The sequence below is a fragment of the Macaca mulatta genome, chromosome 5, assembly GCF_049350105.2.
Source record: "Macaca mulatta isolate MMU2019108-1 chromosome 5, T2T-MMU8v2.0, whole genome shotgun sequence".
NCBI classification, from domain to species: domain Eukaryota; kingdom Metazoa; phylum Chordata; class Mammalia; order Primates; family Cercopithecidae; genus Macaca; species Macaca mulatta.
The window spans coordinates 4,141,267-4,163,796 of NC_133410.1; the positions used below are offsets into that span (position 1 = coordinate 4,141,267).

A 22,530-nucleotide genomic window follows, 5' to 3' on the forward strand; every position below is an offset into this window, starting at 1 on the left:
TCCCAATGCGCGCCGAGCGCTCCCTGCCCTCTCCGTGCAGGCGCCGCTGGCAGTGGCTTCGTTCCGGTAATTTAAAACCGTGGGGAGAAGCGGGGCTGTTGAGCGCTGAGACGCAGCCCTGACCCAAGGTCAAAAGCCGCGCCTAGAGCAGTTACCTCGGACTTTGCTCTTGCTGGTAACGCACTGGGCCACACTACAGGGGGTATCTCGCCACCTGGTCCTTGGCCGAGGGGGAGCGCCAGCTCAGTGGGGTAGCGTGGTCCCCAGTGGCGCAGCCCGTCTGCCCCAAGCCCAGATTCCGGGGCAGTTGGGCAGAGGCCGGATCCCCAGCAACCCGGCCTTCGTGCCACCTCTGCCGCGCTCGGGTTCTGCCCAGGAGTCCAGGCTGTGTTTGGCCGGAAGGGGCCCTGGGCCCATTTTGAGAACGGCGTTACTACCGAAGGGGTGGGTGGCGGAACTAAGGAGGGAGCCGGGCTGCGACCTCACTCCCACAGCCTCCCGTTACCTCGAGAGCCTCAGCTGCGTCGTCTGGGTAATCGAGGCTCAGGGCTGCCCCTAGCAGAGGTGCAAGGGGGACCCAGGTAGGCCACGGTGCAGGAGGGGATGTCGCTCCTGCCGCGGCCCTGCGCCCCGGGAAAGGCCCGAGGCACAGGAGGGCACCATTCTTGGGACCGGAACCGACGGGTAGGGCCGCAAGGCCAAGCGTCAGAGACCGCGTCCCCAAACCCAGCGCAAGCCAGCGACCGCCAGGGCTTGGCTGCGGCAGGTCATTCTGGGGAATCCGGTGCTCCGAGGCCGGCCCTAAGACGAGAAGAAAGCGGGACGGGCGACAGAGGCGGCCCAGGGTGCCCGGGAAGGGGGCAGTGGTGGGAAACGAGAGCGCGCCAGGCCCCGTGTGGTTTCCCCCGTGCTTTTTTCCCCTAAACTCTTAAGACCAATCGTGCGCACCTGGCACTCGGCCACGTCCAAATCTGCTCGCTCTGTCGCGGTGTGGACTTTCCCCAACTTTGAAACGGGGAGGCGGGTGGGGCGGGGGCTTTGGGCCGACAGACAGTAATTCCTGCCTGGGAGGGTGGCCTCGGGACAGGCGATGGGTCCTCGGGAACGGTGCCGCGGCAGTCACTCGCCAGCTGTCGGCGCCCACGTCCCCGCGGGGGCTGCAGTCGCACACGCCCCGCTAGACGGACTGGAGGCAGGCGTTTCCCGGAGCCAAAGCGCGCACCGACGCCGGTAGCGGGCAGGCGGCTGGGTAGGGGGAGTCGGCTCGCCGTCCGCAGCGTCGTGGGGCGGAGGCGCGGCCATCGGTGTCCTTTCCTGGAGAGGTTACACCAGAGCCTTGAGCAACCGAGAAAGAAATCCAGACAAACAGGGAAGGAAGAGCCTTATCCGGCTTAAAATGCGTAGATGCTGCGGGCGGGGTGGGCTGAGGGGTGGCGACGGGCGGAGGACCCAGGAGGACCCCGCGGGGGAAGCCGCCCGCCCTCGGTGCTGGCGCCTTTGGACCCCCAGCTGCTCTCGGGAACCCTGGGCCCGGGGCGCCTCCACGCGGGCGGCAGCCGGGGAGGGGCGTGGGGGGAGGGGGGTGGTGTAGGGTGAGGGAGGGGGTGGCGTGGGGGGAGGGGTGGTGTAGGGTGAGGGAAGGGTGGTGTGGAGGGAGGGGAGGGGTGGCGTCGGGGGAGGGAGGGGATGGCGTGGCTGGGGAGGCAGATGGGGGCCGTGCTGAGCTGGCTGCCTGCGCTCTTTCGCCGCCAGGACTTCTCGGCGAACCCGGCCTGCGTCCGAGGAGGGCGTATTTACGCAGTTAGGCCAGCGAGGACGCGGAAACCCAGTGGAGGAGCTGCAGTGAATGCGGTTCCTCCAGACTGTTCGGCTCGCGATAGCGTCTTCGTAGGCGCCTGTGTTTGTGGGGTAACCGCGGGTCCCATGCACCCCAAAGCCTCAGTCTTCCTCCATAAAATGGGGCTAACAGGACGCCTGGGGATGAGCCGTGTGGCCCGCGGTGCGCCTGGGCTCTCTGAGTTTCTCGAGGAGTCGCCCGCAGCTCCAGGAGGGCCCGAGACAACTCGCAGCTTCGCGGTGGCAGACGCCTGGGTTAGCACACGCGGTCAGACCCGGCGCGGCGGGAACAGCGCTCAGGGGACGCAACTTGGCGCTCCAGTTGCGCGCAGCCCAGCGCGGCTGCCAACGCGGAGCTGGGGAGGAGGAGATAGGGCAGGACGCAGCCGGGAAGACTGCCTGGAGGAGGTCAGGTCAGAGCTCTGCTCTGAAGGGTGTGAGTCGGGGGTGTTGAGTGTCCTCTACCGTCATCCCACCGTCTTTTCCCAACCCACACAGGGCAAGGATCCCGCCCCCAAACTCCGACTTTCCCTGGGGTTTCAGGACCGGCTCACAGTGGCCTTGCGGGATTCAAACGCTTTGCGGGATTCAAACGTGCAGCCGCGGGCTCGGATTCGTTTCTCAGTCCGCGGATGGGATGGAGGGTCTGTGAGCCGCGGGTTTTCGGTTTTAGGCGAAGCAGTGAAGCAAACAGTGGCTCTCCCAGGGAGCTTTTGGGGTGGGGTGGCCTAAAGCGCAAAGTGAACGTTCCCGTACGATCTGAGGTCAGGGAAGGGGACTGGGCACCTGAGCTGTGAGCGACACGAAAGCCACTTCCCAGGTGCTGGGAACAGTGGAGATGCCTGCGCTTTAAGGCAGCGCCTGGAGTTTGTCGGAAGGAGTCTAGGAGCTGAGTTTGGGGTTAGAGCTCCTAGGAGGAGACGAGGAGAGAGCGGTCCCTGCGGCCCCAGCGACAGGACAGCATTGGGACTTGGTGCACATGGGATCAGTGTTGGGAGGGGAGCCGAGGCCTGGAATGGGCAGTGCAGGCGCTTCAGGGCCAGTGAGGCATCCTCAGGCCTGCTCTCCCTACTCCCCGTTGGCGGAGGGGTTCAGAGATGCCTGCGGGGCTGAGTCTGTGCCTGGACCAGCCACGCCTTGCCGGCAACCACCACGACCTGGGATGGGTGGGGAGGATAGTGTTGGTCCCAGCTGCAGCGCTGAGGTAGATAGAGCTCTTTAGTAATTTTTTTTTTTTTTTAAGATGGGGCCTCGCTCTGTCACCCAGACTGGACTGCAGCGGTTCCATCACAGATCCGTGCAGCCTCGACCCCTGCGCTCAAGCGATCCTCCAGCCTCAGCCTCCTGAGTAGCTGGGACTACAGGTGCACACCACCAGAGGCGGCTCGGGATCATCATATTATACCCATTCTCCAGAAGAGGAACCTGAGGCTCAGGTCACTCAGCAAAATCCACTAAACACAGTGAAGCGGGTGCACTTCACTCGGAGGCCAGTCAGCCATTTGGGACGCACCTCCCAGTCCAAGGAATAGCTGGACACTGGGGAAATGGAACGCCTCCTGGAGCCAGGACTGGCTCAAAGAGCGGTGGGTCATATTCGAGGCTGAACAAGCTTGAAGGCCGGCGTGGGGAGCACTGGGTTCCCCGGAGGAAACAAGTCTCTGCACAGCCAGGCAGAGACTGGGGAGGAGGAGGAAGTGCAGCAATGCCCCCACCTTTGCTGCAGGTCCAGTCCCAAAGAACAACCTGGTTGGGGGCATGGTGCCAGGGCTGAGAAGAGGAAGACCAAGTCTCCCCACACCTCCTCCACTCTCCAGGGAGCACTGTCTGGCCGACTTCCATTCGTGAAAATGCCAGATCAGGTCCTGGGGAGTGGAGCTTGCAGGGGCACCTGGGAGAGCCTCTGCCCGGCTGGAGCAGTTGTCAGATTTGCTTGGTTTGCTGCTGCAAGCGATTAGATACAGAATTGGCTCACTAAGTATGGGTCCGAGCAGCCCCACCCGGCGACACGAAGACAGTTTAAGTCCCCTGGAGTACTGATAATCTGCTGTCTCTGGACTCCCTGGCTCTGCCTGGGCTGCTTCTATAAAATGGGCAGCCACGCTTGGGAAAAGCAAGGCAGGGTGTCGTGTCTGAGAGTGCTCAGACAGCACCAGGCAGGGCTGAGTGTCACCCATTTTGGAAGATAATTGGCTTGGGGTCACCCATTTTGACCCAAAATGACCCAAAACGAGTGTCACCCATTTTGGAAGATAATTGGCTTGGGGACGCCTCTGTCCTCTTGGCCTCAACCCTTCCTTCCCCCGGGGATGACCCTGGATATTTAAATTTCAGGGGAGTGAACAGGAATTTCTGGCCCTGGGAGCTGTTAGGATGGTTTGAGCCCCCTAAGGTAAATCCAGCCTCTGCCTCCTCTGGTTGGTGGCCCTGGGTGAATGCCACCACCTCCCAGGAGGACCTCTGCTTTCTCCTGGCAAAGCCTGGGTGTGAGCCTGGCTCCAGGGTTACCTGTCACGATAGATCGTATTCTTGCACGTTGCTTCACTCGTTCGTATCACGTCCACAAACTGTTCTGACTTGTTCACAGCTACAGCCTCACTCATCAAACTTTGCCCAGCACAGACAGATTGGGAATGAAGGAACAAATGAATGAGTGCGGGAGGGGCCCCACCATTTACTAGACCCAACGGAGGATTTCAAGGGAAGCCAAGTTCAGCAAGGGCGCACATCACCGCTGGATGCTGGAGGTTCTGGGCCCTGCAGGGCAGGCACTGCACCCGCCATTTCCCTCCCTGCGCCAACCTTGTGCGGCAGTGGCTCAGGACCGAGTCTTGTCGGGGTCTGTGGGGCCCTGGAGCAGCAGCGAAACGTCCTTCTGAGAAGTTGGGGGAGGGTCTTTGAGATCCCAGAGAGGCAAGGGGCGGAGATAATTCGTAGCAATTTAACAAAAGGCAGCTACTTCCGTGGGGTGGGATAGCATGTGGTCGGGGCGCAGTTACTGGGTGGCCCCTGAGTGTGGCAGTCCAGGGCCCCTGCTGGCCTCGCCTTTCTGGTTTATTTTTCCTTTTCTCAACCGCGTTTACTCCTGTGCAGCACAGCACATCCTCCGGGGATCTAAACGAAATCCCCTACAGGAAAGGCAGACTCCACGCACGGCCCTCAGGCACCTGCCCAGTCCCCTTCTTGCAGGTGCCGATCTCCCTGCGCAAGGGAAGAGGCCGGGTTTGCAGCTGGGAGGTCCCGCCCAGCTCGGCCTCAGCACTGGGAAATCGGGCCAACTCCTTCCTTTCTGGGGCTCAGTTTTCCTCCACAGTGGAGTTGGTGGAAGGCTCTAAGGGACCATGAGGGCCGTGTGCTGGGTAACCGGGAGTTGACTGGCTCGCATCCATCCTTCAGTGCCAGCTCTCCGCCTGCTTTCAGGAGGTTTTTGGTTTCAATCCTTTTGCATCAGCTTGGCCAAGAAAAGGCCCTGGAAGCAGTTGGGGTCGCCAAGCATCCAGCCCGGTGGTGCAGGGAGACCATTTGGCCCGGCACCCAGCATCCAGCACAACATGCACCCAGTGCCCAGCACCTGGCACCCAGCACCCGGCACCCAGCACCTGGCACCCAGTACCTGGCACAGCACACACCTGGAGCATTCAGTTCCTCCTGGGCTGGGTGCAGCAAGGCTGGGTGCGCTCTCTGCGTTGGGAGGGCCAGGCCACCCCAGACTTCTCCCTTTGGTATTGGGGAAGGGGCAGCCTCCTCTCACTGGAAATGTGTCAGTTGCTGCAGCACAGCCTCAAGGGCTGGGGGTGAGCTGTGGGGTGCGGAGGTGGAAGGACCTGAGTAGCATGGACAGTCTGGGACCACTGGCCTGTGCACCAACGCTGCAGAGGAGGGAAAGGCTCTGTCATCGTCTTGGTTCCTGTCACCCTCACTACAGCGTGACTATGTCTATTTTTCCGTTGAGAAAACTGAGGATCAGAGAGACAATGGACCTCGGAGGTTGGCTTGGCATTTACCAATCTGGGGGTGGGGGTGGCACCAAGGCCTGAGACCTGCACCCAGCCTGGGGAGCCGGGAGCAAGCTGTAGGTGGCTGTTGGCAGACTTATGGCATCAGTATCTCCCAGCAACCATACATCTGCCTCCTGGTAAAGGCGGGAGGCTGGGGTTGTTTCTGGAGACTTTGAGTTAGAATTGTGATGATGGGCAGGGCTGAGGCCCCTCCCCAGGCATTAAATGAATAAGAGGCAGGCAAAATATCTCCCTGCCCCTCCTGAAGAAGCTCCCCGCCTGGTGGAAGTCCTGCCTCTGTGGACCAGAGAAGCCTGCTCCCCCGAAGTGATGCTGCCGTCAAGGGCCCATCACAGCCTCATCTTGTAATTACACTTTAAAGCTGTATTCAGTCAGAGCATCTATGTGAACTCTACAGGTGCTGACCAGAGAGTGGGTTCTTCCCTGCTTGGGCTGCCCCTCAGAGGGCACTGAGATCATCCTCTGCCCTTCGTGGACCCCAGTTTCCCCCTCCTGTAGAGGGACCCTGTTGGACTGAAGTCTCAGCAATCCCTCAATCTCCATTTGCTGATTGTTAGCCTCCTCCAGTCTTTGCCTCCTCAATTGCCATTTCATTAAGTGGTGCTCCCTTTGCATATGTGGGGAAGAGTGAAGTTCAGGAAGCTGGTGCTCCAGAGACCCTGCAAATGATTCCTAATTAGGTTAGTTCTCTAAACTTCACATCAGCTTATTGCTTTCAGATGAAGATTAAATGGAAGTGAGCTATTTTCCACTTCAGATGTCCCCATGGGACAGCCAGGCTAGTTGCTGCCCCCTGTTGGCTTTCTGCACTAATTGCAGGCAAAGAAACAACAGAGGACAAGCAGCATTGCAGCTACTGAAATTTTGCGGCTGCTTGACTTGAACACAGAAGTGGCAATAATAAAGTCTTTGATGGATTCTAAAGGGGGTCAGGGACCCTACTCCTTCCCTGCTGTGTAGAACCACAAAGCATGAGCCAGAAGGAGACTTGGGGCCCAAGTCTGCTCCTGTGCCCTGCACTCCTGTCATTTGTGTGTGATTGGATCCTAAAGAGTGCCTGGCCTGTCTTCCCATGTGGGCAAGGACAGGGCTGTGCTCCTTCTGGGATCTCTCTTGGGGCCAGAACAGGGCCTCACCTGTTGACTGCATTACATCAGTAGTTGTCAGACAAATGACTGAGCAAATAAATGAAGTGACTTCATTCCTCCAGGCCTGAATTTGTAGTCTATGAAATGAGGATAGAAGAGGCACTGCCTCCGTGGGGATGATACATTCCTGGCTGGGAGGACTATGTGAACACCACAGGACCCTGTGCTGTATTGCCCACCCCATCCCCCGCACCCCCAACCTCACCTGCTGGCCGGGCCTGCCAGGAGCCCTGGGTCATTGCTGTCAGATTCAGGTTGCATATTTGGGGGCAGGAAAGGGGGCGGCTGTGCATGTAGGATTCCCCTCGAGATGGTCTGATTAGCATTTTTAGGAACGAGGAAGAAGTATTTTTAAAGCTCACTTCAGTTCCTCTCCTTCGTAGGCCCATCGGAAACATTAAGATATCATGTGTATCATAGAAACGGTGTGGGTGTGGAGGTGCAGGGGAGTTTTGTTTTGTTTTGTTGTTTTGAGACGGAGTCTCGCTCTGTCGCCCAAGCTGGAGTGCAGTGGTGCGATCTCAGCTCACTGCAACCTCCGCCTCCCAGGTTCGAGCGATTCTCCTGCCTCAGCCTCCCGAGTAGCTGGGACTATAGGCGCCCACCACCACACCCGGCTAATTTTTGTATTTTTAGTAGAGATGGGGTTTCACCATGTTGATCAGGCTAGTCTTGATTGATCTGACCATGTGATCTGCCCGCCTCGACCTCCCAAAGTGCTGGGATTACAGGCACAGGGGAGTTTTAAGAGGGAAAATGCACATTTCCGCATCTCTGTCCAAGGAGGGTGTTGTTATTTCAAGTCAGTTCCACAAACTTCCTGGAGGTGGCGGCCTTGGGACAGGACGTTCATCCCGGAGCAGCTCTACTTTGCCTTTTTAAGCCTTCAGAATAAATTAACCTTAGATGAATACTTCCACTGTGCTAAAGAAGCGAGAGAATTCCAGCAAAATCTGGTTCATTGACAGACGGTTGGCCCGGACAATTCAGGTCCAAGGAGCTGTGTTGTTTTAGCACGTCCTCGCCTGGTCCTGAGAATGTAATGTAGGGTGATTTGGACACTAAGGTTTGTGGGTAAATTTATTTGGGGTTATTTTAAAGCTGGTGTCTGTCCCCATCTTCATCTTGGTGCTGTGAGTCCTCTGGGGGCACCGTGGACTGAAAACCAGGCCCCACCTTGCAAATGTCCCATGCGGTGGTTGCCCTTCCCACCCCAGCCCGGTCCAAGTGATCCCTTTTGGGATGCTCAGAATAGACTGGTGGGGACAAAATGAAACTTTGTCGGTTGCTAAGAATCACAAACACAGGGATTCATGCGGGGCCGTGTAGAGCTGAGGGCAGTCAGAGATCGCAGTGCAACAGACTCGTTCCCCTAAAGGTGGCGCAGGTCTCCAGGCTTGTCGTAGGGGCTGCGTCTGTCTAGAGGAATCTAACGGGGGTCCCGGCTGGACTGGGGCCCACTCCTTCTCCTTCTCAGGCCTGGGGTGTTCAGAGAGCTGCTGCCACCCTGTCCTCTCTGGCAGCACAGGCTTTGGGTCTTCTGTGGAGTTGGGTGATGAGTGTGTCAGATTTGATGGGAGCCCAGTCATCCATCCAGCTGTCGCCCCCACTAAGGGGTCCCCCTTCCTGCCTGCCTCCTGCCAATGCGAGTAGTTGTCCCCAAGGAGGGCTGTAGCCAGCCCCGAGTGGGCTTACCACCAAGAGGGGACACAGGGAGAAGAGGCCAAGGAAGTCGAGATGTGGGAGACGTGATTATCCCCCACCCCAGATACCTCCACAGGGCCTCGGGCTAGGCTCCCAGCCTACAGGGAGACTGAAGTTCAGGGTTAGAGGACACTCAGACCACCTCCTTCCCATCCCCTGAGCCCACCCCTCCCTGTTGGCTTCTGAGAAACCCAGCCATACTGCCACACTGCGGCTTCTCCGATGCACTGAAGATGGCGGGAGGAGGTTGTCTTGTCAAAGGAAGGGACCCCAATGCACAGCTTGAGACCCCATTAGATGCATCACGTCTCTTCCCAAGGCTCTCTGCTGGCCCTTGTCATGGAAGATCCCCACTTACCTTCTTGTCCTTATAATTGGTCAGCCTGGGTCCAGCCGGCGTCAGCCCGAAGGGTGGGCACTAGCCTGGAGCTTGCCTCTTCCTTACACCCAGTCAGCTCTCAGATGTTCTCGAACAGCTGGCCTCTGCACTCCTGGGGTCCCTTTCTAGCATCTCGGAAGCACTGTCTTTCTGCACGTCGTTACAGGCTTACGTCAAGTGGGTAGTAGGAGCAAAAAACATGAGTAACCTTGTATAGTAGTGAGTTCCCTGTCAGGACAGGTATGTGAGCGGCAGCAAAATGATCCGTTAGGAGTTTTCTACATTGGGCCATTGTTTGGGAACCTCCCTTTGAACTAGTTTTCCAGGCTGATTCCTAGATGAGTCAACATTTCTGTTCTCTGGCTCAAAACTGCACTTTCTGCAGTCCCTCGGGTAGCGTCACCCAGGCCAAAGGAGCAAACAGCTGCTACGCTACATAACTTTGGAGGGGCCCTGGCCCAAGCTACTGCACTGGAGGCTAATGAGCATTTAGGGCTGAATACTGTCTGCTGTCATCCCTTTTTGCTTCTATAGCGAAATAGACTGGGTAATTGATAAAGAACAGAAAAGTATTTCTCATAGTTCTGGAGGCTGGGAAGTCCAAGATCAAGGTGCCAGCAAATCCGGTGTCTAACGGGGGCTTGCTCTCTGCTTCTAATATGGCATCTTCTTGCAACATCCTCACATGGCAGAAGGACCAAAAAAAAAAAGTGAACTCGCCCCCTTAAGCCCTTTTATAAGGGCACTTCTTACCTCCCCAAGGCCCTAGCTTGTCATATCCTTGCACTAGGAATTAAGTTTCAACATGAATTTGGGAGGAACACAAACATTCAAACCATAGTAATATTTCCTGAAGATATCAGGTGCTAATACCTAGAACCTGTACATGTTACCTTTTGCAGGAAAGGGTGTTTGCTAATGCGATTAGGTAAGGATTTTGAGATTAACAGGGAGCATCCAGGTAGGCCCTAAAAGGAATCACATATATACTTATGAGTGGGAGGCAGGGAGACCTGGCCACAGACACACAGAGGAGAAGGCCACATGAAGGCAGAGACAGAGTTTGGAGCCATGTGGCCACAAGCCAAGGAACGCCCAGAGCCACCAGGGACTGGAAGGGGTAAGAAGGAGTCCCCCTGAGGGCCTCCCGTGGGGCACAGCCCTGCTGACTCCTCATTTCAACCTGGTATTACTGACTTTGGACTTGTGGCCTCCAGACTGGGAGAGAATACCTTTCTGTTTTTTATGCCACCAAGTGTGTGGAACTCTACAAGTCCAGGTGGACTAAGGCCAGGTGCATGTGGATTGGTCTTTGGTGTTTCACAGACAAAACTCAGCGTCGTAGCTAGCCCGGAGCCCAGGCTGCAGCTGCAGAGCCACCCAGCAGGACTTGCTGTCTGAGGTCTGAGGGGCCTCCACTCTCTGTCTGAAGTCTCAGGGGCCTCTGCTCTCTGCCTGAGGTCTGGGGGCCTCCACTCTCTGCCTGAGGTCTGAGGGACCCTCTCCACCCTCTGCCTGAGGTCTGAGGGGCCTCCATTCTCCGCCTGAAGTCTGGGGAGCCTCCACTCTCTGCCTGAGGTCTCAGGGGCCTCTGCTCTCTGCCTGAGGTCTGGGGGCCTCCATTCTCTGCCTGAGGTCTGAGGGATGCTCTCCACTCTCAGCCTGAGGTCTGAGGGGCCTCCATTCTCCGCCTGAGGTCTGAGGGGCCTCCATTCTCCGCCTGAGGTCTGGGGAGCCTCCACTCTCTGCTTGAGGTCTAGGGGGCCTCCATTCTCCACCTGAGGTCTGGGGAGTCTCCACTCTCTGCCTGAGGTCTAGGGGGCCTCCATTCTCCACCTGAGGTCTGGGGGCCTCCACTCTCTGCCTGAGGTCTAGGGGGCCTCCATTCTCCACCTGAGGTCTGGGGAGTCTCCACTCTCTGCCTGAGGTCTAGGGGGCCTCCATTCTCCGCCTGAGGTCTGGGGAGCCTCCACTCTCTGCCTGAGGTCTAGGGGGCCTTCCATCAGGAATGTTGGTGGGGAGGGTGCTTCTCCTCCCACCCTGTCTACACACAGCCATAAGAGAGTTTGAGTGGGGCAGGGAGAGAAAGTTTGATTCTTGCCTTGTCTCCTTCAAAATCCTTCTCACACTTCAGTTATCAAACTTGTCCTGCAGACGTCAGAACAGATGCGCTGTGCAGGGCCCTGGAATGAGAAATGGCTCCGCGGGGGGGTGCCGTAGCATGCAGACGATTCCATTTCCGGTCTTCCCCAAGCCAAGCCTCTGCGTTCCAGCAGCTCTGGAGGAGCAGAGATTCCCGTAGATGATGATAGATGAGTGGGCGATGATGTGGCCTGAGTTCACCCCTCCAGCCGGCAAATATTTCACCCCTCTGGGACCTGCTGAAAAGCTCACTGGTTTGGGACGACCAGCTCTTGGCAGTGAGGAGGTAACGGTCTCCGCAGGCCACTGGCACGAGACGGGGCCGACTGCCTCTGCCCACTCAAATGCCAGCACCTACTGTGCGCAGAGCCCTGAGCTGGGGTGCAGACAGATGTCATCTCTGTCCTCCGTCTGATGACAATCTCGGCAGCCAGCAGGGGGTGCGGCAGATGGTGTGGTGCTTAGAGGAGCCTGGGGGTAGGGAGGAGTGGATAGGCAGGAGGAGGAGTCCAGTTTGACTCTCAGCAGTGCCCTCCCCACCCTCCCTGCCACACCCACTGCAGATGCAGGGCTCCCTTCCCATCCTGAGTTGCCCACCCACCCACACCGGGCTCCAGAAGGGTGGGTGCCAGTGACATATTCACTGCAACTCACCAGTCCCCGACTTTGAGTAAAGACCAATTTACACCCTGGAGAGTGGCCACTGCTTACACTCCTCAGTCTGGCAAAGCCTCAAGAAGGAGGTGTGCTACCTATAGGCAGAGGAGGGGGGAGACGTGTCCTCTACGGCGCTGGTGGAAGGCCCAGGAGGGTCAGTCTTTTGGAAAAGCAATCTGGAAAATTGGAGTAACATCAGTGAGTGCACACACCCAGCCCATTAGGCCCATCAGTAGTACACCCAGGAATCTCTCCCATAGAAACAGCAGCACCAGCGCCTAAGGAGGCAGCAGCAGGTTTCTTCCCAGGCCCATGCGGTTGCAGGGCTCTGCCGTCATCAGCACTGAAGACAGGGTGAATCCCGTGAATGGGGAGATGCAGAAATGTACCCCCCACCACCACGGAAATGAGTGCAGCCACTAAACAGGGAGTGGAGGCTGAACCAGAAGACAGAGAGGGATTTCCAGGGCCCACTGGGTGGGAAAGAAACAGGCAGAAGAATGTGTGTCATGGATAGAATGCACGGAGAACAGTGAGCCCGAAATCCAACTGCCTGTACGTTGCAGCCACGCATGCCTGCGTTGCTCTGTGTCTCTGCAGGATTCGCTGAGCATGGAGAGGAAGAGCAATGCGTAAAGACATCGGGCTGGCGATGCGGGTTTTGGAGGGGGATGGGATGGGAGTGCGTGTGTTCCTGATGGACCACATAGAGCCTGTGACCCCATGGGTGGGAGTGGGACCTGGTGTCCATCTGGGTGGCATGTCAAGGGGGTAGGGCTGTGTGGGCATCTATGTGGACCTATGGTGTGTGTGTGTTTGGGGGGATTTGTGAGGGGTTTATGGGGTGAGGTGTGTATACGGGGACGTGTGTCGGTGAAGATGGGGGAGTGTGTGAGGGGTTTATGGGTGAGGTGTGTATACGGGGACGTGTGTCGGTGTAGATGGGGGAGTGTGTGAGGGGTTTATGGGTGAGGTGTGTATACGGGGATGTGTGTATACGGGGATGTGTGTCGGTGTAGATGGGGGAGTGTGTGAGGGGTTTATGGGTGAGGTGTGTATACGGGGACGTGTGTCGGTGTAGATGGGGGAGTGTGTGAGGGGTTTATGGGTGAGGTGTGTATACGGGGAGGTGTGTATACGGGGATGTGTGTCGGTGTAGATGGGGGAGTGTGTGAGGGGTTTATGGGTGAGGTGTGTATACGGGGACGTGTGTCAGTGTAGATGGGGGAATGTGTGAGGGGTTTATGGGGAGAGGTATGCATAAGGGGTTGTGTCGGTGTGGACAGGCATGTGTTTTCATATGTGTGTGTATTAAGGCAAGGGTGTGGGTCTGTGTGTATAGGTTTGTAGATTGTGTTTGTGTGCTCGGGCATGTGTGGACGTGGATGGGTGTGTGTGGGTATGTTGATGTGTGGACGGGGGTGTGGGTGTGTGTGCAGGTGGGGCTGTGTGGGTGCAGGTGTGGATGGTGTGTTTATGTGACTGTGTGGGGGTGTGGAGGGATGGGTCTGCGGGTGTCGGTGAGTGTGGGGTGTGTGTGTGTTTAGGCCTTTGTCTGCCTAAAGAGACGCTGGGAGAGACCATCCCAGAATGCTGACGGGGGTCTCAGAGCGGTGCTTTCCAGACGGCCTGTTATCTCCGCATCGTGGAGGATCTGTCCGGTTGTCTGTGTTGAGCATGTATTTATATACTATAAAAAGCCATTTTTGTTGTGGGAAAAGAAGGTTGAGGTGAAGGCAGAGACCCTGACGGCCCACAGGGGCAGCCTGGGCACCATGAGGCATGGGCCAGGTTCACACACGTTGGGTTCGGGGGGCTGTGCCAGTAACCTGTGCCCCACCTCAGCTTGTGGGGACACGGGGGGTGCCCAAGGCAAGGTGTTGCATGAACTGTCTTTTTTGCTGGTGTGGGTGCGTGTTCATTCCTTTGTCAGAGGAAGAAATTGAGGCTCAGAGAGTCCAAGTGGAGGCTCAGGGTGGCAGAGCAGACTTGGTGGGTCTGATGGGCCTGGTGCAGAGCCCACCGTTCCTGCCTCCTCCAGTAGGTAAGGGGGCTACCCCGGGGCCTCCATGGCCACGCCCTGACTCTCCCTCAGTTTCACATCGGTGGGTCCATGGGATGTGAAACTGCTGCCCTGCTCCGACCCCACGCACCTGCACATGTGAACCTGGAGGGCCCTCCCAGTCTTTCAGGACCCCCACACCTCTCTTCCACATCATCTACTCTCCTTCCACAACTGGGCAGCCTCCTCGTACCCCAAGCCTCTGTGAGCTTCTACTAAGGGCCAGACACCCCTGATCACCTCCAAGTTATCTCTTTGGTGACTTTTTAGTATTTCCATTCCATTTTTTTTTTCAAGAAGAGCAGCATTTTAAAAAATTAATACTTGCACTTGGTACAAAACTCAAACCGTGAAGTTCTGAACAGTGCAGAGAGGCAGAGGTCGTCCCACCTCTGTTTCCACACCTGGTTCTGCTGCAGGGAGGTTCTGTCATCCCTGCCCACAGATAACCATGTCCGGGGGCTGCAGGAGCCAAGGAATGCCGGGTGCTTTAGAGCCACGGGACTGTATTGTCTCATGGTTCTGGAAGCCAAAATCAAGCTGTGAGCAGAGCCAGGCTCTCTCTGAGGCTCTAGGGAAAGATGAGGCCCAGGCCTCTCTGCAGCTGCTGGTGGGTCCCTGGCTGTGGCAGCACTGTCCCCACCTCCACCTCCGTCTTCCCACGGCATCTCCCCGGGTGCGTGTCTGTGTCCACATTTTCCCTTGTTGTAAGGACACCAGTCATGTTGGATCAGAGCCCACCCATCTCCAGCATGACCTCATCTGAACTAATTACATCTGCAGCCACCCTATTTCCAAATAAGGTCACCTTCTGAGGTCCTGGGGCTTAGGACTTCAACATGTGAATTTTAGGACACAATTCAACCCAGGATAGATATACACATCATCAACCGTAAATGCACATGTCGACACATGGTTCTGATGTTGATGGAGGTGCCAATGGACATTAGCCCCCACCCCTTACTCACCTCCTGTCCTCTACTTGTCTGATTACCTCAATGGGTCCTTGGGGCGGCCCCATAGCAAGTGCACACCATTGTTTCTCCCAGCTGCATAACACGCCAGTGTGATGATGAACGCCTGTGTGCGTCACAGCTGCCGATCCGCATGAAGGCTCTTTCCATTGTTTGAGATTACAAATCCTGCTGCAGGGAATAAGCTGGGGTGGGGGTGGGGGGGCGGTGAGGGGGGACATCTTCAGGCCCAAGTCCTTGTGGGGTTTTGTGAGCATTCACGAGGAGTCCAGCATGGGGTCTACAGCCAGGCTTACGTGGAAAGTGGTTGCCAAACCTGTTGAAGCTTCTGACCTCCGTCCACCTCCAATGTGGGGGTGGGGGGCTTGTTCCCTGCCCACCTCTTGCAGCCCTCCCAAGCCCCCTCCTACAGAAAGGATTGCTAAGCCTGGAATTTTCCTCCAGACTTAACCAGAGATGCCTGTACCAAACATTTCCCCAGCACCCCGAGCATGTGCTGCCCCGCTGCAAGGAAGTGCCATTAGGTCACGGCGTCCATTCCAAGACCAACAGGGCCAAGCGTCTAGACTGGTGGAGCTCCTGTGCTGGCCGGCTGTGGTTTCCAGAAACTTCCCTCCGGGTCCTTGGGAAAAGGCTCCCTCCACCGTGGCTGCCCCAACCCTGTGTTCCAACCTTGTTCCTCCAACCCCAAGTCACTTCTAATCAAGGTCACAGGCAGCCCGAGCTGGCTGCAGGTCCCCTGTGATTTGGGGAACTCAGAGCACAAATCTGTGCTCCATTGTGGAAACCAAAACCTACCCACCTCGAGGTGCTCTCGATATTAAAACCAGATATTCCCACACCCGGAGCCTTAAAGTGACCACAGCTTCACGTATCTTCACAGAGACCAGGAGAGGCTGGCGTCCAGCGGGCTGTGGCTGAGTGCAAGACCCGTCTACCTCCAGTGCCTGATTTTGGCATAACACCTCTGAAAGTCATCACCAGAGCATCCATCCTCTGGGCGGTTTCCTGGGGACAGAGGTCCCTCTAGCAGAGTGAGTTGGGTGTGCACTGTCACTGTCTCCCCCAGCCACCACAGCCACTCCCATGGGGCCTCGTTATTACGTCGATTTCCAGAGGAAGAAGCGGTGCTCAGGGCGGTGAATAGCGTTGTCTTCCTGCTGCTCCCATGGCAGAGCTGGGACCCAAACTCACGAATTTCTCCCTTTGTATGGGGGTCTGAGAAGAGAGGTTCTCCAAAGCCAGTCTACCTGCAGGTGTGCTAGGGCCTGCCACGCACGATGAAATTGGGGTGGAGGGGAGCAATGGGGTCCTGGGTGAGGGGGCTGGACAGTGTTTTCTGTCCGGTTCTTTTCATTGTTGCCCGTGTTTAAAAGTTTTCAAAATCGAAAGAAAGTTAAGAGGGAAATCCTGCACTGAATGGAGGGCAAGGGAGCCCAGCTTGGTGGCCCTAGCACAGGGCAGGTGTTGGGGCCAGCCCCTGGGGTTGGGGGAGGAGCAGCCCATGGGCACAGCGTCCCCTCCTAGGGTGGCTTTGTTGGAGCTGCTGTCCCCGCTGAGGGGCCAGACGTTGGCGCGTCTGCCTCCCAGGCCGGCTATGGGCAGGTGGAGGGGACCCTTTCCAGGGACTCCAGCGGCGGAGGCGGCTTCTCAGCTCGCCCTAGCGGTTCCAGGCTCCAGGGGAGTCACCAGCCTGCAGGGAGCCAGGCGTAGGGGACACACACATGAGGCTGCATCCCGGGTGGGCCCTCCCTGGGAGAATGGTGCCCATGGCCACCACAGCTCCCCGGGACAATGAGTGACCCCAGGCAGGGAGAGGCTGAACCCCGTCGCTGCAAGACCTGTGCGACCAGGAACGCCGAGGTCGACATCTTTCCCCTCCCCCTCCTTCCATCCCTCCCCTCTTCCTTTCCATACCTCCCCTCCCCTTCTGCATGCTTCCCCTCCCCTTCTCCCCGCTTCCCCTCCCCTTCTTCCCATCCCTCCCGCACACTTCCCCTTCCCTCTCTCCCTCCATCTTCCTCCCCTTCTTCCTACCTCCTCTTCTTTTCTCCTTCTTCTTCCTCCTCTCCTTCCCCCGCCATTTCTCCCACTCCTTCTTCCCTTCCATCCCCTCTTCCTTCCTCCTCCCATCTCTTCCTTCTCAGACCCAGTCCTTCCCTCTCTTTTCACCTCCTTCTCCCCCTTTCTTCTTTCCCTCCCCTCCCCTCTCCCCTCCTCTCCCAGCTCCGCCCCTCCCCCCGCAGCCTTTGGGTGTGGTGCTTGATGAAAATTCTTCTCTTTCCAGGTTCTAAAGAGAGTCTTTCACAAGGAAGGAATGGCTAGAGCCCCAGAATAAAGCCACAGTAGGTTTTGAACATTTTGATCTTTTTCAAAGCATTTGGTCTCTTTCAGCATATGCAGAAGGCTTGTGTGTGTGGTGATCTGCACTCCCCACATCCCAGCCCAGGGGTGGGCATTCCTGCTGTTCCCGCTCGACAGTGGGGTACACCAAGATCCCTCAAGGGCAGTGACTTGCTCACTCCTTAGTGGGCCAGAGGCTGAGCTGGAGTGAGGCGCCCTAGTTCCCAGCCACATCTTCACAGCTGCAAGGACGTTTTCTGCTGGCGACGACGTGGGGATCAGACTAAGACAACAAGAAGGTCTCGAGACTGTTCTGCTCCCCAGGCCTGAGCGTGAGGGGCTAAAGGGAGAAAATAAGACACAGCCAGGTTCAACAGCCAAGGGTTGCCTGGGGCCCCCTCCCTCCACACCCACCGACACCAGATCTGGCCCCACAGACAGCAGAGATGGGCCTCCGCTTGCCCCTGCCTCCAGGGGGCGTTATTGCTCATCCCTGGACCATGTCAAGAACCTCCGCTTGCACCTCTTCATCTCCTGTCCACCCTGCATATGTATGGCGTTCAGATGACTCTTCCTAGGGCCCAGCTTTAACCCTCCCTCCCCAGCTCAACAACCTTCAGTGGCTCCCCATTGCTTTGCAAATTAAGAACCCAACCGTATTCTTCAGCTTGGCATGCAGGGATCTTCATAACAAGACCCCAATTCATCATTTTTCCCTCCTTCCCAGCGGCTGTCTCATATAAACCCAACCCTCCAGCTTCCTAACATGCCAGCTCTGCACCCTCTCAGCAAGCAGAGACCCATCACCCCAAACAGCCAGGTGTCCCTTCATACCCGTCACAGCGTCACACGTATAAAAGTCAGATGAGACCGAGTGCTGGCGAAGATGTGAGGAAACAGAAGGAGTTACAGTTCTTGTGGAGAATGATTCTGAAGTGCTTTGCGAAGATTGGTCTGTATAGATCCATCACCCCAGGATTCCCATTCTCGGGCATTCATCCTCAGAAAAACTCAGGCTCTTACAGGAAGATGGACCGGTCGGTTCATTCCAATGTTATTTGCAAAAGCGGAGAGTCAGAAGCAGCCTACAGATAGATCTCCCAACGGGGAAATAACTGCCCTGTGGCACCTGGGCGGAATGACCGCAATGGTATTTCTCCTTGGTCAGTCTGACAATGTGACTTCCACATTCTTCCTTCTGAGAGCTGGGTCCATGTCCCTTCCCTTGAATCTTGATGGGAGCTGTGACTGCTCCAATCAATAAGTATGGCCGAGGGTTCTCTTCTCTTCTCTCTCTCTTTCTCTCTCCCTTGGTCTCTGACCTCCTCTACTTGTCCTGGGAACCCGTGCTGTGAGGAGGCCCAGGTCCCATAGGGAAGCCCCAAGCAAGGGTCCCTGAGTGCACAGCCAGCATCAGCTTTTGGATAAATGATCAAATGGGCTTTGAGAAGAGTCCACCATCCCGACCTCTGGCTTTGAGTCTTCCAGAGACCCAGATTTCAGGAATTGGAGACAAGCCACCCCTGACCCGGAGCGAGCATGAAATCCATGGCTGTTCCACACCCCGAAGGTTTGGGGAAACACGTGATAGAAATGGAACCGTGGCACATGCGAGTGCTGGGCTGTGCAGAGAGCGTAAAGAGGAAATAAGCACTGCTGCATGGGCCGGCGCGCTATTGACCTCAAACATATACTTTCAAAATGACAAGTAGTGGAGGTGTGAAATGTGACGCTGTTTCTATAAATTAAGACACCAGAGCAGGTACGTGGGGCAGCACAGGTGAGGTCAGGACAGGTAAGACTGGGATGAGGGATGAAAGAAGCAAGAAAATAGGAGAAAACTTGAACTTAAAATGGACATTCTCTAAAACTTCCAAAAGAAAATTTGATTAAAAGGAAACCAAACCTGTGCCAGCGGCTGTGGTTTGCCTCCCCCAGATCTACACTCTGTGGATTATTCCCACTCACTCAGCTGGCTGCCAGCCCCCAGGGAGGCACTGGGGACGCGGGTGAGGAAGGCTTAGGCCCTGTCAGGCAGCTCCCTGTCCAGTTGAGAAGGGCACTGGGTTCCCTGGAGAGCGTTTGCTGGAAGTTACCAGCTGGGTCAGGATACAAGAGAGAGGAGGCACGCAGGTGCAGGAGGGGAGGGAGGCCTAGTGACAAAAGTGGAGTAGGAGACGGTGGGCTTGGTGGCGCACTGCCTGCATGGAAGGATGGCCGTGTGTTCGGATGTGTGTCGGGGGTGCCCTCACAGAGATGGGAGACAGGAAGGATGGCTGTGTGTTGGGATGTGTGTGTGTGGGGGGTGCCCTCACAGAGATGGGAGACAGGAAGGATGGCTGTGTGTTGGGATGTGTGTGTGTTGGGGGTGCCCTCACAGATATGGGGAGACAGGAAGGCGACAACTCATTCACTTTGAGGCGTTTTGCTTTTTCTGCATGGGGGAGTCCTTCAGTCCCAGAATTCGGACGTGCCCGACAGTGACCAGAAATCTTGAACCGTGGTCCCAAGAGGACGAGAAACCCCGAATGAAGGCGGCGACTTTGCGGGGTCAGCCCCCGAGCGCGAGGAGCGCGCATCCCTACCTCCCCCTGCCCTGCCCGAGACCGTTCTTGGGCTGTGAACTGCGAGCCGCTCTGACCTGCCGCGCATCGAAATGCGTCAAGCCGCGAAGGCAGCGATTCCCGTTTGCGTCTCTGCCGGCAACTCTGTCTCCAAACTGGGCCTCACCACTCACCTGGATGCAGGATTTCCCTCCTGGCCGGCCCCGCCACCAGCACCGACCACAGAGGCAGCGGCCTGGGCGAGCACCAGTCCGGCCAGTTCGCGCATCCCAGTCCGACCCTGCGTCTTAGCGTCAACGATCTGCCCAATTGCTCACACCCATGCCTCGTGGACCAGGCTTCGTCGCTGCAGTTGTCGGGAAGGTAGCTGGGACCCAGTGTGGGAGACTCAGAGTGTGGACGCGCCAGCCTCTGCCCAGCGCCTGGCGCCCGCTCTCTCCGCAAACCCCAGATAGCGGGCGCCCAGATGAAAAGGGCGCATGGTCCTTGCTTCAGATCCACCGCCCCGCTCCGCTCCCACTCCAGGCCCCACGCCGCAGCGGGTGGAAACGCCGCTCTCACCCGCGCCCCCCAGAGGCAGTGGGAAGACACCCGCGAGCGCTACGCGCTCAGAGCCACCGACCCGCCTGGACGTGCCCAGCCTCTACTCCCAACAGCCTGGCACCGGTAGGGACGTTTATCGTCCGCAGTTATAGGATCAGAGACGCGAGGTGCCTCCTTCAGGGCCATACAACCCCAGAGCGGAGGGAATTAGAATTCAGACTCAGAGGAAGCCCGCCAGGCCTGAGGGAGAGAAGTGGAAATGCCACCAACCTGGGCAGGCAACGCTGGACGGGGCAGGAGTGTCCAAGCGCCGCTCACAGACCCAGGGAAGCCTGCGTGAATTGGATGGCTATCAGAAAAATGGCTATCAGATAGCCATTGTCTTTTTATCTGGACCCTCTCTGGCCCCAGTTTCCTTATCTGTCAAAAGCGCCCTAGTGTAGACGGTGTTTGCTCCAAGGCTAGCGCTCCAAACGAATCGAATCGGGCGCTCTGTCCCAATTTCCTTGGCCCAGTCCCCTCTGGCTGGGGTACCTCTGCTCCTTGGAGTCTCTCTGACCCTGGACATCCCAGGGAGCAGGGCTTGGGAGACCTCAGCTCCTCCCTAAGATCCCAACTCGCTCCACTTTGGCTTAGTGGCCTCGTCAACAAAATGGAGGGAGGAACCCCCATCTGTGTGGCTGCCTCCAGGCTAAACAACCCGGGGAGTCCCTGTCATTGATGATTTTTGCCCCTCTTGGGCTAGGATGCCGGGGAAAAGGAGATGGGCTGAGCATCTTGTCTTGGAGCCCCCGGAAAAGCCCTCCCACTCGAGATCGCGGCAGCCACGGAGCACTAGAGGTCCTTCCTGGCAGGTCCCAGAAAGCGCACCCAGGACGCGCTCCCAAGAGGCGCACCATTTTGTCTCTGCGAACCCAGGCCGGGAGGGCCCTGCTGGTTAGGCCTCCGCTGCTCCTGGAGCCCCACCGCCCCGCCAAGCAGCCGGACTATGGGGCATCGGTGCGGGGCGGGCCGGGAAGGAAGGAATTCCAGGCTTGCCGAAGCCACCTACCCTTTGGGAGAGTCTCTTCTCTCTTCCCCCGACAGTTTTTTCCGCTGAAAAATGGGGGCGATGCTCCCTCCACCGTGCTTATTTGGCAGAAGTAAGCAAAGCGGAAGCCCCAGGCCGGCGGTCACCTCCGGGAACGTGGGCGGTACTCGGGTGGACAGGGGCCTGGGGCTGGCCCTGGGAGGATGGATGTATCTCTCCGAAATAACCCGCATCGGGTGAAGCCGGCTTAACCCGTGCTTCCTCGCTGTGACCTAATGTAGGTAAGTCCGAAGTTTACCCCAGATCGGAGACAGCTCCAGGGTGCGTTCTGTTCCCGAACTTCCCGCTGCAGAAACGGGAGGAACTCCCCACCCCTTCAGAGCGAAGAAACGGAGGCACAACGAGGGATGGGGCCTGCCCCCAAGACCTCCGCCCAGGGCAGAGGCTGGGCCAGAAGCTCCCACCCTCTTCTAAGGCCCTGGCTTCCCCAGGATCGGGCGGTGGGGGTGCCGGCTCGGTGAGGACCTGCGTAACATCGAGCGGGCCCGTCGTTGCACTTCCTTACATACTGGTACTGAGCCCGGGAACTGGAGAGTTCTACCGAACTACAGTTGGCATTGAAAGCATCTTTCATTAAGTGCAAATATTAAGATATGCCACATTTCGCAGTCCTGTTTTGGCAGTGTTCCCATTTTTAAATTACATGCAAGGTCTTTAATAAAAATATGCGGCTCAGCCTCTTGCAGTTTCTTGGGAGCTCCGGGGTCTCCACGCCGCCCTCCACACATACACAGCCATTCAAACGCACACTCGAGCACACACCACGCGCGCGCACACACAGTTACTCACGCTCGGTCCAACACCCTCCTCGCAGCGGGGTAATTACAGCTCTGGCCGGAAGGTGATTGGCCAGCCAGTTCCTCATCTGGGCCCCACAGCCAATGGGTGGCCGCTCAGCCCAGGCCCCGCCCCCCCGGAGCTGGTGGCGCGGGACGGGGGAACTGATCACGCGGGGCCGGACCCAGCGCGACCCCCCGCCTGCGCCCGGGGCTGCCCGCCCTCGGCTGCGCCGCCGCCCGCGCGCTCAGGTCTGGGCAGCGTCTCCCAGCAGCAGCGGCGCTCGGGGCCC

General features: G+C 57.6%; 1 protein-coding gene across 7 annotated transcripts; it reads left to right on the forward strand.

Moving 5' to 3' along the window:
* The first annotated feature begins 450 nt into the window (after positions 1 to 450).
* LOC144341108 (uncharacterized) lies at positions 451 to 22,150 on the forward strand. 7 transcript variants are annotated; one of them, XM_078003091.1, is made up of 5 exons: positions 451 to 2,480; positions 3,080 to 3,422; positions 15,805 to 16,177; positions 17,209 to 21,513; positions 21,683 to 22,150. In XM_078003091.1, the coding sequence occupies exons 1-2, from the start codon at positions 1,687 to 1,689 to the stop codon at positions 3,186 to 3,188; spliced, it is 903 nt and encodes a 300-aa protein (XP_077859217.1). In that variant the 5' UTR covers positions 451 to 1,686; the 3' UTR covers positions 3,189 to 3,422; positions 15,805 to 16,177; positions 17,209 to 21,513; positions 21,683 to 22,150. The 7 variants fall into 7 exon arrangements, with proteins under 7 accessions (XP_077859217.1, XP_077859212.1, XP_077859213.1 ...); XM_078003086.1 differs by having other exon boundaries at positions 17,209 to 22,150; XM_078003087.1 differs by having other exon boundaries at positions 17,316 to 22,150.
* Positions 22,151 to 22,530: the final 380 nt, after the last annotated feature.